Genomic DNA, 14748 nt, shown 5'->3' with positions numbered 1-14748 from the left:
AGCACAAAGCCAGACATGGGGCTCAAACCCACAAGCCGTGAGATCATGACCTGAGCTGAAGCTGGACGCTTAGCTGACTGAGCCACCCAGGCACCCCAACTAGCCATTTCAGTAACAAGAGTCTGGAATTCTTGTTGAAGAGTTCCAGGGCTGAGAAGTTGGAAACTGTCTCTCAAGAGAAGCATGATACATAGAAATAAAGCATCTCTCAACTATAGTTTCAGTTCTACCATTAAGTAGCAAAGGAATCTGTGACAGAACACATAAAATCTCTGAGCTTCAGTTCTACAGGTGTCCAACCAATGACAGAGTTGTACTGCATAAGTGCAAAACTTCCAGCTCTGACTTGCAATCATCCCATGACTTATATTTAGTATTACTGAAGTCTCTGCTGAAAATGAAAAGTTCAATTTGGGTTAATTTCAATTTGTAAAACTTTATGGAGTGATCGGAGAAGACTTAGAAGACAATCACTGAGGAGATTAGAAATGAGCACAGATGGAAATTTAAGGTGTATTATTATAATATTAAAACTATTCCACTATAAGACACCATATCCAACTCATAAAAGCCATCCAATGTTTGCTTTCCAAGGTGAATTAAGAGAATATATTTACCCTATATATTGTTAGTAGGAATGTAAAATGGTACGGTTGTTTTGGAAACCAGTCTTGCAGTTCCTCAAAATGTTAAACATTAGAGTTCCCGTGTGACCCATCAAATCCACTCCAGGTATGCACTAAAGAGAAATGAAAATACATGTGCACACAAAGATTACTACACAAATGTTCACAGCAGTAATATTTACAATAGTCAAAAAGTAGAAATGACCTAAATGTCCATGAATTAATAATTCAAAGGAAAAATGATATGGAATACTACTCTGCAATAAAAAGGAATGAAGTATTGATATATGCTACAACATAGATGAACCTTGAAAACATTAGACTCAGGGAAAGAAGCTAGTCATGAAAGACCTGATATTATATGGTTCTATCACATGAAATGTCGAGAATAGACAGATCTATAGAGACAGAAAGCAGACAAGTGGCTTCCTAGGACTGTCAGAGAACTGGTGGATGAGGAAATAGGATATAGGGTTTCCTTTTTTTTGGATGACAAATAAGGTCTAAAATTAGATTGTAATGATGGTTATATAATTCTGTAAATATCCTAAAAACCACTGAGTTGTATATTTTATATAGGTGAATTGCATAATCTATGAATTACATTTCAATAAGCTTGTTGGGAGAAAAATATTTAATTAGCAAAATTTAGGGATGTCTATGTTGGCTCTTATCTTATTATTATTTCTTTTTTCATAAATTTTCCAGTTAAGAATCCTTTGGATTTTTTTCTTAAAATCAAAATTAGGGGCGCCTGGGTGGCGCAGTCGGTTAAGCGTCCGACTTCAGCCAGGTCACGATCTCGCGGTCCGTGAGTTCGAGCCCCGCGTCGGGCTCTGGGCTGATGGCTCGGAGCCTGGAGCGTGTTTCCGATTCTGTGTCTCCCTCTCTCTCTGCCCCTCCCCCGTTCATGCTCTGTCTCTCTCTGTCCCAAAAATAAATAAACGTTGAAAAAAAAATAAAAAAAAAATCAAAATTAGGTCTATAAAGAGGTTCTACCTACCAAATTCCTGAATATATTTCAATTTAATATCAATAATGATAAATAGGGCCCTGATCATAATGATTGCAATAGCAGATAGAGAACAACGCCCATTATGGGGATTGTTTAATCTTCTTCTTTTTCAATTATTAGTGAGCCATATATTTGGAGACTAATTTTAGAAGTAATCCAGGTATAAAAAAAATTTAAAAAAATAAAAAAAAGAAGTAATCCAGGTAATTCTATCTCTAAATATTCACTTTTCTTTTGCTAGTGCATACATGGAAATCTGCCCTAAATGTACAGAGAAGTCTCAATTTCCTAACTAGATATCATCATGTAAGTCAACACTCCTTAATGGGGAGAAAATGTGTATGCTCTTATTAAGTAACCTAAATCATTTAAAGGAGTTCCCTGTCTATACACATAACATTCAACAGTGTGCTAAAAAACAGCGGTGTTGGGGCACCTGGGCAGCTCAGTTGGTTGAGTATCTGACTCGTGATTTTAGCTCAGGTCATGATCCCAGGGTTTTGAGATCAAACCCTACAGCAGAAGCCTGCCTAAGATTCTTATTCTCTCTCTCCCTCCTTCTCTCTCTCTCTCTCTCTCCCTCTGCCCCTCGTCCCCACTCACTCTCTCTATATATAAGTAACAATAAAATAGGGGCACCTGGGTGGCTCAGTTAGTTAAGCATCAGACTTTGTCTCAGGTCATGATCTCATGGTTCATGAGTTCGAGGCCCTCATCAGGCTCTGTGCTGTCAGCTCAGAGTCTGGAGACTGCTTCAGATTCTTTGGCTCCATCTCTCCATGCTTCTCTCTCTCAAAAATAAATAACCATTAAAATAATAAAATAAATAAAAAAAAGATTAAAAAACACAGCAGTATTAGTGTGGGCTTTGGGGGGAGAGTGACCGTGAAAACTACCACTACAGAAAATATTCTTGGTTAGATAGATGGTCAAATCTATATCTTCTGCCAGGTGAAAAGCAGAATATTGAATCACCAGAAATAATGATGTCACTTGTGTCAAAATACTCATGCTTGATAACTCTCTTTCTGTCTCTCACTAGACACACATACACAGGTGCCCACACACAGACTCCAAAATAAATAAATAAACCTTGTTCAAATGGTAAATGTTTCATGTGTTGAGGAGGGCATGAAAATAAACATCTCAAAAGACTCCATAAGCACATTTTCATTTATTCAACAAATATTTGAATATCTCGTATGTGTCATCCAGTGCTCCAGGCACTGGGGGAACATTATTAAACATGACAGACAAAACTAAGTGTCTGCCCTAGAAGCTCAAAGAGTCAGACGATAAATAAACATTTCTAACTATCTATTGTTGGGAGAAAATTCTCCATGTGCAAGATTTCTGCACATCTTGCTAGCAGAGCCACTAATACTTTTATTAAAAACTATCTTTTCAAGTATACTTAGATACCAAATAGTCTTCTGAATTTGAGATGGACTCTCTTTTTTTTTTATTTTTTTTTAACGTTTATTTATTTTGAGACAGAGAGAGACAGAGCATGAACGGGGGAGGGGCAGAGAGAGAGGGAGACACAGAACCAGAAGCAGGCTCCGGGCTCTGAGCCATCAGCCCAGAGCCAGATGCGGGTCTCGAACTCACGGAACGTGAGATCGTGACCTGAGCTGAAGTCGGACGCTTAACCGACTGAGCCACCCAGGCGCCCCTGAGATGGACTCTCTTAAGAGCAGAAGGCAGATATGCTTATTATCCAATATAGTCAAGACAATATCTCCCTCTGAGGCAAAGGTTAGGCAGTGTGCTTATTGTCTGTTATAAACTATCTGGGTTCCCAAGATCAGGGTCCCTCAACTGTAAGGCTAACCCACTATGTGTGTGTAATCTCTCTGGGCCCCGCAATACCGCTTCCAAGGCACTTCGGGGGCAAGGTAAATTGAAACAAACATAACATCATGCTACTCGCTATGGCATGACTAATGAACTCCATCACCTCTGACCCAGAAATCTCATTTCTTCCCCCAGCATTCATGACGTTGTGGCAGCCTAACTTCTTAGCTTGCGGGTAGGGTAGTTGTCAGTCCCTTTATCATTGTTTATACACACACACACACACACACACACACACACACACACACTTCCAGGAGGTAATAAGTGCTATGAAAAAAATTAAGACAGGTAAAGGAGGAAGCCCGATAGTCTTTTAAGGGAAGTAATTTTAGATAGGAATGCCCATATTTCTGAAGAGATGTTATTGGATAGGGACTTATTAGATCAATTGAAAGATTTACCCACGCAAAAATCCATGGAAGTATATTTCTGTTAGAAGAAAGAATGAATGCAAAAGCCCTGAGTCAGAAACAGAACATTAAAAAGAAAAGTTTTAAATACAGGTGGGGAGTGTGAGCAGATGAGGGCAGAGAGGCAGAGGGGCCTGAATAGTCTTGTAAACCATTGTGAAGAGTTGTGAGTAGAAGCCATTACATGGTTCTAGGCAAGGAGCTGCCATTACATGCTTTTAAAAGGTCCCTTTGTCTAGTGTGGAAAACTAATTTGCATGGGGCTAAGGTGTGGGGAATAGAGGAACAAGAATGGGAGGTGGAAAATCATTTATCAAACTATTGCAATAGTCCAGTTTTTGACCAGATGGTAGTGGTTAAAGTAGTAAGAAATGTTTAGTATCTAATTATTTGAAAATGCATCAAAACAATATAATGGATGGGATGGTGGATGGATTAAATAGGTGATGGGTACTAAGCAGTGCACTTATGATGAGCACAGGGTAATATATGGAAGTGGTGAATTACTGTATTGTACACTTGAAACTAATATAACACTGTATGTTAACTAAATGGAGTTAAAATGTAAACTTTAAAAAATATATAATGGATGCTTAGAAGAATAGATGAATGGATAAGTATGTGGTAATCAAGTACAGTAAAATAATGCTAGAATCTAGGAGAATGTTCACTATAGACTTCTTTCAGCTTTGCTGTATATTTGAAAATGCTTAAATGTTGTGGGAAAATCACAAACATACATAAAATCATTGGTATCAGGATATATTTCAAAGGGTTTACTAGCAAGTTGGATATGGACTATGAGGATAAGTCAAGAATGACTTCTAGTTTTCGGTCATGAAAATCTCTATGAATAGTGATGCCATTAACTCAGCTGGAAATGAGAAGCAGATTCTATCATCAGCTTGAGTCTGATATTTTTTTTAATTGAGATATAACTGACATATAACATTATATTAGTTTTAGGTGTACAACATAATGATTTGACATCTGTGTATTTTGCAAAATGATGACCACAGTAAGTCCACTTACCATCTAAGTGTGACATATGCTTATTAGATATCAAGCAAAAATGTCAAGTAGTCAGCTGGATATGTCAAACACTGTTCCAGGCACTATATTCCTTCACACAATGATTGCAGCAATTTGACAAGTATCAGCATTAAGATGGATTTCAAACCCATGTGACTAGGGACACCTGGGTGGTTAAGTCAGTTAAATGTCTGACTTTTGATTTCTGCCCAGGTCATGATCTCATGGTTCATGAGTTCGAGCCACACATCAGGCTCTGCACTGACAGTGGGAGGCCAGCTTGAGACTCTCTCCCTCCTCCCTCTCTCTCTCACTGCTCCTCCTTCCACCCATGTGTGCACGGACACGCTAGCTTGCTCTCTTTCTCTCTCTCAAAATGAATAAACTTAAAAGAAAAATGAAACCCACGTGATTAGATAAAACTTCTTAAGAATGAGGTGCAAATGGACAAGAAAACACTAACTACTGAGGCCTAGGTTATCCCAACACAGTTTTGAATTAGAAATAGGTATCGGGTAAATATACCATACTTTAGATAGTATATTAGGTCTCTGTTATGGTATTACATACACGGAAACATTGAAAAAGTTGATGGGAATTTCCCTTTGAAAGACTTTATGCAAGTATTCATTCATGCTTTATTCAATAATTTAAAGAAAGAAGAAAATCTATATTAATATTAATGTATTGATAGGTTGATAGGTCTATACTGGGATACACTATAAGAAACATAACAATATTTTCCTTTAAAAATAAATCTATAAAATGGCAGTCTGTAAATTTCCATTGTCTGAACACAGATCAGTAGACTTCCATTTGTCTAACTGGAGAAAGACTGGTTCTATGCAAAATAAGTTTGCATAAAGGTATAGAGTATTGCAAAAGAAAAGTGTTGGTCAAGACCCCAATTGGATATATCCAAAAGTAAAACACTATTAATATATCTACTTTAAAGGCAGATTTTTCTAAATTGTCATCCAAGAAACATATCTTCTTCACTCTTCAAATGTAAATGTTTCTCTAATTCTTTCCACCTGGTCCAAAAAAAAAAAAAGGGGGGGGGGGAGAAAGAAAGGAAGGAAGGAAGGGAGGGAGGAGAAAGAAGAAGTGGAAGAGGAAGAGGAGGGTCAAGACAAGTAGTTGAAGAGGGGAAGAAGAGAAATAAATAAAAGGAGATCTTTTCACTAAAACCCTTCAAAAACCAAATCATACATTGGAGGTAACTGTACCTCCTACAGACTGCAGGAACTACTAAAGCAGATATTACTAGACACACACATTCCACATAAATAAGTTCCTCTCATTACAGTATATGTATCCCAATATGTGTACAATGTGCTTACAAATCAATATTTTTATTGTCAAAGATGCTATTTTATAGAAGCTGCTCAAGGATGCGATGACCAGAATTATTATTATTATTTTGTATAATCATGGCTTTTTTTTTTCTTTTAAGATACTCTGTTTTGATGTTCTAAGAAATCTTTTTGGTTTAAGGTCCACAGGTTGCCTAGAATCAAAGGTTATTCAAACAAAGCCAATTCAAAGTGATATCACTACATAGTTGTAAGAACAAATTTCAGGTTATTTATAGGCAGTTTAAGTTCTGAAGTGGACTACATATTGCTATGATAATGCGCCCATTACTAAAAGAAACACTTTAGCAAAATGTATGAGATTATGCATCTAGACTCTGCATGCACATTATCTTTTTCTCCCCAAATATCACGTGTGCCATCTTCATTTAAGAATATAAGATAAGAACATTAAGAATTAAAGATAAGAACATTATTCTTATTTTGAAAACATCTTTTCACAACGGTAAAATTACTGAATTGACACAATGCACAGGCGATGGATGTAATTAAAAAGCATTGTGGTAATTTATGTCTGTTCCCTGTAAATGACTATAAAACCACAGTCTCACTTAAAAATAAAGAAAATCTGGAGAACAAAAGCTAAACGTGATACATATTCTCCTATGGAACAGTAAAGAAAAATATGCATGCCATTCATTATTCTGTATCAAATAAGAAAATCTTCATTTACAACCCAAATAGAAAAGTTTGTCTGTAGCTCTCAACTAACTTAATGTTTATTCTCTATGGATTCCTACAGACACAGGATACTGAAAAATCATAAATAATATTAGCACATATCTTCTATGAGGAGGCAAAACTCTAACATTTTTCACATACTATAAAAATGCACATATAAATAACCTACCAAGCAAATTTCAATGCAAATCTATGTATCATTTGTCACTGAATAAAATTAATTTCTGTGTCTAGCACGAGGATAGTCAGTATATCTTTGAAATGGTACAAGCTTCTCTAAATTTGAAATTCATGGGGAGAATAAGCACACACTTCTAAGAAGGATAATAAGTAAATAGAAATCATAGAATCCTGGAAGAGAAAGAGCTTAGAGATCTTACAAACCAACCCACTCATTATATATGTGAGCACTCAGTCCCAGTGTGTTGAAATAGCCTAGAGGGCAGTGTTGTCTACCTCCCAAATTTTCAACACTCCCCATGGAGAAGCTGTCATCATTCTGGAGTAAACCAAAGACAATCCAATGTCAAATGTATGCTCTATGTACTCATTCAGTAAGTGTCCACAGCTTCCTTTGCTTCTGGAGTAGTAGATGTTAAATATAAAAACTAGTTTCACAAACAAACAAACAAACAAACAAACAAAAACAAACCAAAAATTACCATTACCTTTTCAACTTCTCAACACTGCACATATTTCACTACATTGCCATGAATTTTGCTGCATAATTGTGGCCTAGACATAAATTTTCCCCTTACCCTATAATATTAAATCAGAACAAAGGTCCTAGGCGTGTCTCTGGGACATGAGGGAGGGGTGAGGAAGGGGGAGAAGGAAGAGAAGAAGGGAGGCAGGATGGGAGGGAGGGAGGGAAGGAAGGAGAGAAACGATGTCTTGCTACTGCTGTTCCAGCAAGCTGGTTAATTGCATTTGTTTCATATATCTCCAAACACCCTGGTACATTAATTACATTCTGTAACACCAAGCTCTTCTGATTCCCTCTGTCACTTCCACTGAGCAATTTAATTGTATTCCTCTTAGCTACACACTAATTCCAAAAGAGAAAAAAACAACTTGGTGATGATTCTATAGTCTAACATATAGTTTATGCATGCATTTCTGGTATTGAAATAAGTAAATTCATGGTTTATGAGGACATATTATCCAAAAAGTTATATCAAAGTCTTCTTATCAGGATAATCCAACACACTTGGGAGAAATACGTAAACCTTTTAGTTAGGTCAACCTAAATGTATCGTAAAGGTAAATGTATTGAAAAAGAAAATGCATGGTGAATGATCAGGTAGGACTATAGATATTGTCACAGTGTGATTCATAATGATTAATTCCTAAACATCTACTACTTAGAAGGAAAAAAGAAAAAGCAGTGTGCCCACATGAATGCCTTGCCTACTATCGCTGGGGGCAAAAGTACTCATGTAGTCCATGATTGAAAACAGCCACTTGACAGTAGGTAAACTCATCTGTACTGCTTCATGTTTATAGAAAGCCTTCCTGTTTTGAGTCTGATACGCTGGGTTCTGTGCAGCAGCAGCTGCCTGGAACAAAGTTAGCTCCTACAGGCGGGCAAAAATAGGCAGTGTCCCAAATAATGAATTCGTCCACAATGCAAATGCTGGAGGAAAGTTTATGTAGCAACAAGCTACTATGATGGCTCAAATATCTGGACCAATTCACAGATTCTTTACAAGTACAATTATTGCAAATCTAAAGTACTACAATCCACATTAAAAAAAAAAAAACACGCTCCAGTCTTCTCTTTACACATATCCTTTCTATCAATTTAAAAACTGAAGACCCTAGAAGGTTAATACCAAATGTTCTTTCGACTTCTTATGAACGAACAAAAAAAGCATGTTAATGATTACTTCCACTCATCATTCAAAAGAGCTACAAGAAAGGATTTTGCAATCCTCCCACAAGAAACTGACATCCTGTGAAAATATCCCAGGAAACCATATCTGAACAAAAGACAGGAGAATCAGAGGCAGACTGCTGTCTGCTTGACTGACTGACTCAACCCAGAGGGAGACACCTACAGTACCTGTTTCAGATCCCCATTGTGTTTGCCACTGGGGACTGAGCTGAGTGTTCTGTGCCCACAGCCAGCCCGGAGCTTATGTTTCCCCCCTTCCTGGAGCCTCGCCCAGTCTTACTTTTGACAGTTTTCTCCCTGTGATCTAAATTCTTGATTCTGATTTCACACTAGAAGAGCACTCACCAGCATACAAGTGATACACATCGATCCCTGAGATACCCTGCCTCAAATTCCTAACCCAATGAACCTTCATTCAAGTGTCTATTACTATTTTTCTTTACTTGAATTTCTAAGCCAAAGTTCAGATACAAGAACAAACACCAAATAGCAGTAGGCACAAGAGTATTCCAGAGATTTACTGTAATATTCCTTTTTCTAACAAAACTAAGAGCCCATTATTTATTATGCAACTCCTCCATTAATTAAGCAAATTGCAATAATAACAACAATAGGTGACTACTAACGCCTTCCACTTGCAGCAGTTGAGAAACAAAGACTTAAAATCTCTGCCCCCCAAAAGTCCCGGTGCCTGACCAAAAGGGACTAATAGACACAATGTCATTTTATTGATGGCCCACAACTCATTCAGAAATAAATGGGCTTTCTGGGGGGTGGGAGGAGGATAAAAGTATTTTTAACTTACCATCAACCCGAACATATAAAAATCCACAGAGCAGTAGTTGTGTAAACATCAGCCGACTCATTTTGACATATTAAAAAGGATCCAGATTGTTTTAAGAAACCAATCCCAGAGAGCAAAAGTACAAAAATAAGTATCAAAAAAAGAGGTAGGTCCAAAGTTTAGACTTTCCTAGATGCTAATTAAAGTCAAGAAGAGCAAATCGCAAGATCAGAAGGGGTTAGTGGAGAGGTCTCGAATGGGGCACATTTAGCTCCATCCAAATTAACAGAGGGCACTCCAAAGGCTGCTGTATTTCCACACTCTGGCTTCCTAAATTCCCATAAATTCAGCCCAGCCGGAGGGATTATTCAAGTGTGTCTAACCCTCTGTCCTCAGGCTCCATTGCCTTCCAAAGCCAAGTTCTTTCTTCAGCAGTCAAGAAGATGAAGAGGGAGGAAAAAGACCTAATTCCTAGAAAGTGTTCCACAAACTTGCCAGCGCGCTGCCGAAACACCATTGGCCTGCCTACTGGTTTTCCTTGCCCGGTCTCCTTCTCGGTAGCCGCTCCACGTCCAGAGTTTTTTCACTTAACTTCCATAATAAGGATGTGTCAAAGCAACACTTTGCAGGCGGGCCGACTTGGCGGGCCTCTCCCTCGCAGCCTCGCTGCCTCCCTCCACCACTCCCGCTTCAGAAAGAGGCAAAGGGAAATCAGGGCGACTCGGGTGGAGAATCCGAACTCCTACGTGGTGGGGCTGCAAGGGAGGGAGGGAACGAGGGGCAGGGCTGAGGCAGCGGCCAACCTCGCGGTGCCGCCTGAGAACGACGGTGAACCCGGGCGGCCGCGGGCGACCGCCGAGCGGGGCGAGCGAGCCCAGAAGCCCGGGAGCGGGCGCGAAAGGGAGCGCGCAGTCCAGCCGCCCGCCCCGGTGCAGCCGTCAGTCCCTCCGCTGCAGCCGCCGCCGCCGCTCCCGCGGCCCCGCAGCAGAGCGTCCGCCTCCTCCAGCAGCTGCCGAGGGTGGAAGGACTTAGAGGAGGGAAGGCGAGGAGGCGGGAGGGGTGGGGAGGAACGAAAGCTGCTAGGAGTCTGCCCCGGGGAGGGGGGCAGGGGTGACGCGGGGGTGCGCTGAGCTTTCCACCTCCAGAGTCCGCCACCCGCACGTGCAGGGGGCGCCAGCCTGCTGGGCAGTCGGGGGGAGCAGGGGAGGGGAGCCGAGATTCCTCGGGGGGCGGAAATTAACAAATTTGGAGCCCGAGCCACCCGTCAACTCCTTCCCCCTCTCCGCGCCTCCTGCCCGGGGCGGGGATAGGTGGGCTCTAGTCCCCGGCTCCTCGCGGCGTCCCGTTTAATGGGCAGGTAATTTTCTCGGTGAGTGATTCCATGGAAGCCCTTCCTAATTATTCATCCCTCCGTCTGCCCGAGATGCACGCGCTTTCTGGAAAAAGATCATCCTCCAGGACCCAGGGCGCAGCCTCATTACCCGTTAAAATCACACAAACACTCACTCTTCACCTTTTAGCAAAATGAGAAGCTGGGCGGGAGGGAGAAAAGGAAAGGAAACAAAATATAACCACCTTTCAAAGCGGAAAGGTTGTGTGTGGGTGCTTCCTATGTCGTTAAAAAAGCACAAGAAAAAGAAGGGGGGGGGATTGAACAGAAATCTCTAGGCTCTACCGGCTTGTTTTAGCCAAGATCTATGGCCCCCTGAGGAATCCCCGGGGGAAGAAGGGAGGGGAAGGGTGGCATCCCCTCTTCTGTTACTCAGTTGCCTTATGACCCCGCAAAGATGAGTTTGACGCGGGTTTGTGGCATGCAAGGAGTTCAGCAGAAGATGCTTAGGATGGGGAGAGGGGATCAGAGAGCTGGGGGCGAGAGGTGTACTCGAAGCCCTTATCCCACAGAGACTGGCAACTCTGAAAGGAAATTTCGGAAAACACAGGATGGAGGAAAGCTGAAAACCCACTGAGCTAAAAGAAGCTCAAAAAGAGCCGAATTTCAGCCCAAAGATGACAGACCCTGAAAATTAAGGCAAAAAACACCAAGTCAATGCCATCAGGACCGGGGATGATTAAGGAAGGCCACGTTGGATCAAAGGGATGCCAGTGTCTGCGGTGCCCCCGGTGTGGCCGGTGTGGCCAGGCCCACGTGTGATCACAGGCTCACTGGTAGCTGTTTGATGCCTGTTCCGGTGATTAGAAGGCGGGTTATGGGAACTCGACGCAGGTCCCCGAGCCCTGCTAAATGCTGGATAGTGAGTCTTTAGTTCCCCCTACTGGAAAATATTAGGAAAGAGGCTCTCTGTTTGAGGCCGTTTCAGGCCTTTTGTTTGGTGGATACATTTTGGCGTTGCCACTTAATTCAGCTCTCCTTTGCCTGTTACGGACGTGATATTGTGTGTTTCAAATAAAGGGTCAGCGACGCTTAAGCAATTAGGAGAGCTCTTGTGTCACCTCAGCATGCTTGAAAATTATGGTGATGAAATAGTCTTGCAAAAAATAAAACAAACCACTTTTCTTGTGAAGCACTAAGAGTAATTTCAGGACACTTTCGATCTACATTATTTAGTTGTAAAAAAAAAAGTGCATTAATGTGCTGAAGTTAAATCACTGGAATCTTCACAGTAAGGATTCTGACTGTGTTATTGTCTTACCACTCTCTGAAAGAAAGACTAAACGTGCACATCTTTGTGGTTTTGTTTTTCTTTTCTTTTTGTTTTTTTCCCCCCAAAGGGCCAAGACTAAATTAATACCCCAGTCTTGGAAAACCTCAAAATTCATTGGAGTAAAATTTCGTATTTATCTGAATACTGAAAAATAATTGATATTTTTTAAACTTGTATTTTAAAACATTTTGACAAAGATTTAGCTTAAGGGATTATAAAGTCTACCTCAATCCTCTGAAAATACTATACCCCCCCCACACACAATTTCTATCTAAATCTAATTTCCTTACATGACCACAACAAAAATACTCTGAAAATAGAGTCTTCCTAATAACATAATACAGAAATTAACAAAAGACAAAGATTTAAAGCCCTTAAGTTTTAGCATAGGTCTCAGAAAGGAAGGTATTGGAACATTTCACCTGGAAGAGTTTTCTCATGGCTATCAATTTATAGGACAAAAGATAGATTCCATTTTATACTTGATAGACTCACCATGTATAGATGCTTTTCCTTAAGTGATCTATAAAATCACTCAGAGGCAGAAAGGGTGTGTGTGGGAAGAAGGGGGGGATAGGTTGGAGGAGAATGACCTACCATTTACTATTGTCCTCTGGGACAGAAAAGTGTGGCCTCATATCTCATAGAAAGTTGTCCTTGTGTAGAATATGACAAATAGGCTCATAGAGAGGAAAGGCTTACTTAAAGGAAATCGCTCTGGTTATATTTACTTGGCCAAGCATCATCATTTTGCATTCATAATACTTTATCTACTCCAAGTGTCAAGACACTGATTTCAGTCTTGTGCCACTTTCTGCTATAAATTACCTACATTATGTAATAATGATATCTATAACAAAGGAATTTGGAGTCCATGTTTTCATAAGTGATATTTTTTATTTATTTTTAAATTTTTGTTAATGTTTATTCACACAGAGACAGAGACAGAGTGCGAGTTGGGGAGGGACAGAGAGAGAGGGAGACAGAATCCAAAGCAGGCTCCAGGCTCCTAGCTGTCAGTACAGAGCCTGATGTGGGGCTAGAACTCATGTACGGAGATCATGACCTGAGCTAAATAAAGTCGGAGGCTTAACCCACTGAGCCACCCAGGCGCCCCTCATAAGTGATGCTTTAAAAGAATGTTTTGTCGGGGTGCCTGGGTGGCTCAGTGGGTTAAACGTCCAACTCTTGGTTTCAGCTCAGGTCATGATCTCAAAGTTTGTGAGTTCGAGCAGGGTCAGCTCTCAGCTGACAGTGCAGAGCCTGCATGGGAGTCTCTCTCTCTATTCCTCCCCCCAGTCCCCCCCCTAGCCCCCACATGCATGCACTCTCTCTCTCTCTCAAAATAAATAAAGGAGCCTTAAAAAAATAAAAGAATGTTTTGTCAGTATCTCATTTGATATTAAATGTGACTAAGGAAAACTGATGACATTTTTAAAGAATCTCATCCCAAGTAATGGTTTAAGATTATGACCAAAACTCTCACACTGTCAATAGCAGTGAGAGTCAGCAGACAGAAACGTCATATGGACCACATTAAGTCCAAAGGGAACAAAGACGTCTCCTTCTTGGAGATTTGATAAGATCTGTATTAGAGAAATCTGTGTATTTCAGTTAAATTTAGCACACCTCTAGTGAGCACTGTCTATGGAAAAAATAATAATTTCTCACTCTAATTTTTTCTTAAAATAAAGGAAAATCTTTAAAACTTAAACATTCTACTAGAAATTGGAAGTTCAATTTTAGCGGTGCTTTAGCTACAAAAACATTTTTTAAAGGTTTGCAGTAAGACGTAAACTAGAAGTGGCTTAGAACAAGGAAGAGAGTTTAGAACAAGGAAGAGAGAACCAAATCAGAGAGTTTAAAATACAGAAGATGAAGCGGCCTTTTGGTTTCAGTATCTTTCCAAATACAAATTGCTTCTTCATCTCTAAACAAGCAGCTGAGTAGAGAAGTGTACATGGAAATCTAGGCTCCTTTTATGTAAAACTTGGAATGGTATTATTATGTACTCAAAATGTGCCTACCAGATAAATATACATTTTAATACAACTAAAGACAACTGTGTGTAAGAGACTATAATTAACCCTAATTTGGGTGAGGTGATCAAATGGCCTTCTTTGTGATTGTTCTTCTAAGTTGGCATCATAGAGAACCATAAAATACTCATCTGAAGGCAAGCTGCACAATATATGATGCAAAATATTAAATATTTCTTTTCCATATGAGATTCTTTAAAAATGTGGCGTGAGTGGAAAAAAAAAACATTTTTTTTTACTCTTTCCAACATACTCTTTTTATTATAATTGTAAGATAGTATATATAGGCAAATCAAACGTTTGATCCATGATGATAATTTTCATATCTGCCACCATGTGGTGAGCACTGACTCTATGTCAGGGATTTT

At 39.9% G+C, this 14748-nt stretch overlaps 1 protein-coding gene across 19 annotated transcripts in view; it reads right to left on the bottom strand.

Moving 5' to 3' along the window:
• ROBO2 (roundabout guidance receptor 2) overlaps positions 1–14748 on the bottom strand; it is a 1723333-nt gene that overhangs the window by 600660 nt on the left and 1107925 nt on the right. Inside the window, exon 1 of one of the 19 annotated variants that reach the window (XM_043593856.1) lies at positions 9700–10616. The exons of the other annotated variants lie outside the window; for them this stretch is intronic. Within the exon in view, the coding sequence (XP_043449791.1) occupies positions 9700–9760 (61 nt within the window). The 5' untranslated portion in view covers positions 9761–10616. Of the gene's footprint in view, positions 1–9699; positions 10617–14748 lie in introns of those variants that run through there. 19 annotated transcript variants of the gene reach the window in all.

Source organism: Prionailurus bengalensis, chromosome C2 (genome assembly GCF_016509475.1).
Source record: "Prionailurus bengalensis isolate Pbe53 chromosome C2, Fcat_Pben_1.1_paternal_pri, whole genome shotgun sequence".
In the NCBI taxonomy this organism is placed as follows: Eukaryota; Metazoa; Chordata; class Mammalia; order Carnivora; family Felidae; genus Prionailurus; species Prionailurus bengalensis.
Note: the sequence above shows the minus strand (reverse complement) of the source record. Positions and strands in the feature narration are given on the sequence as shown.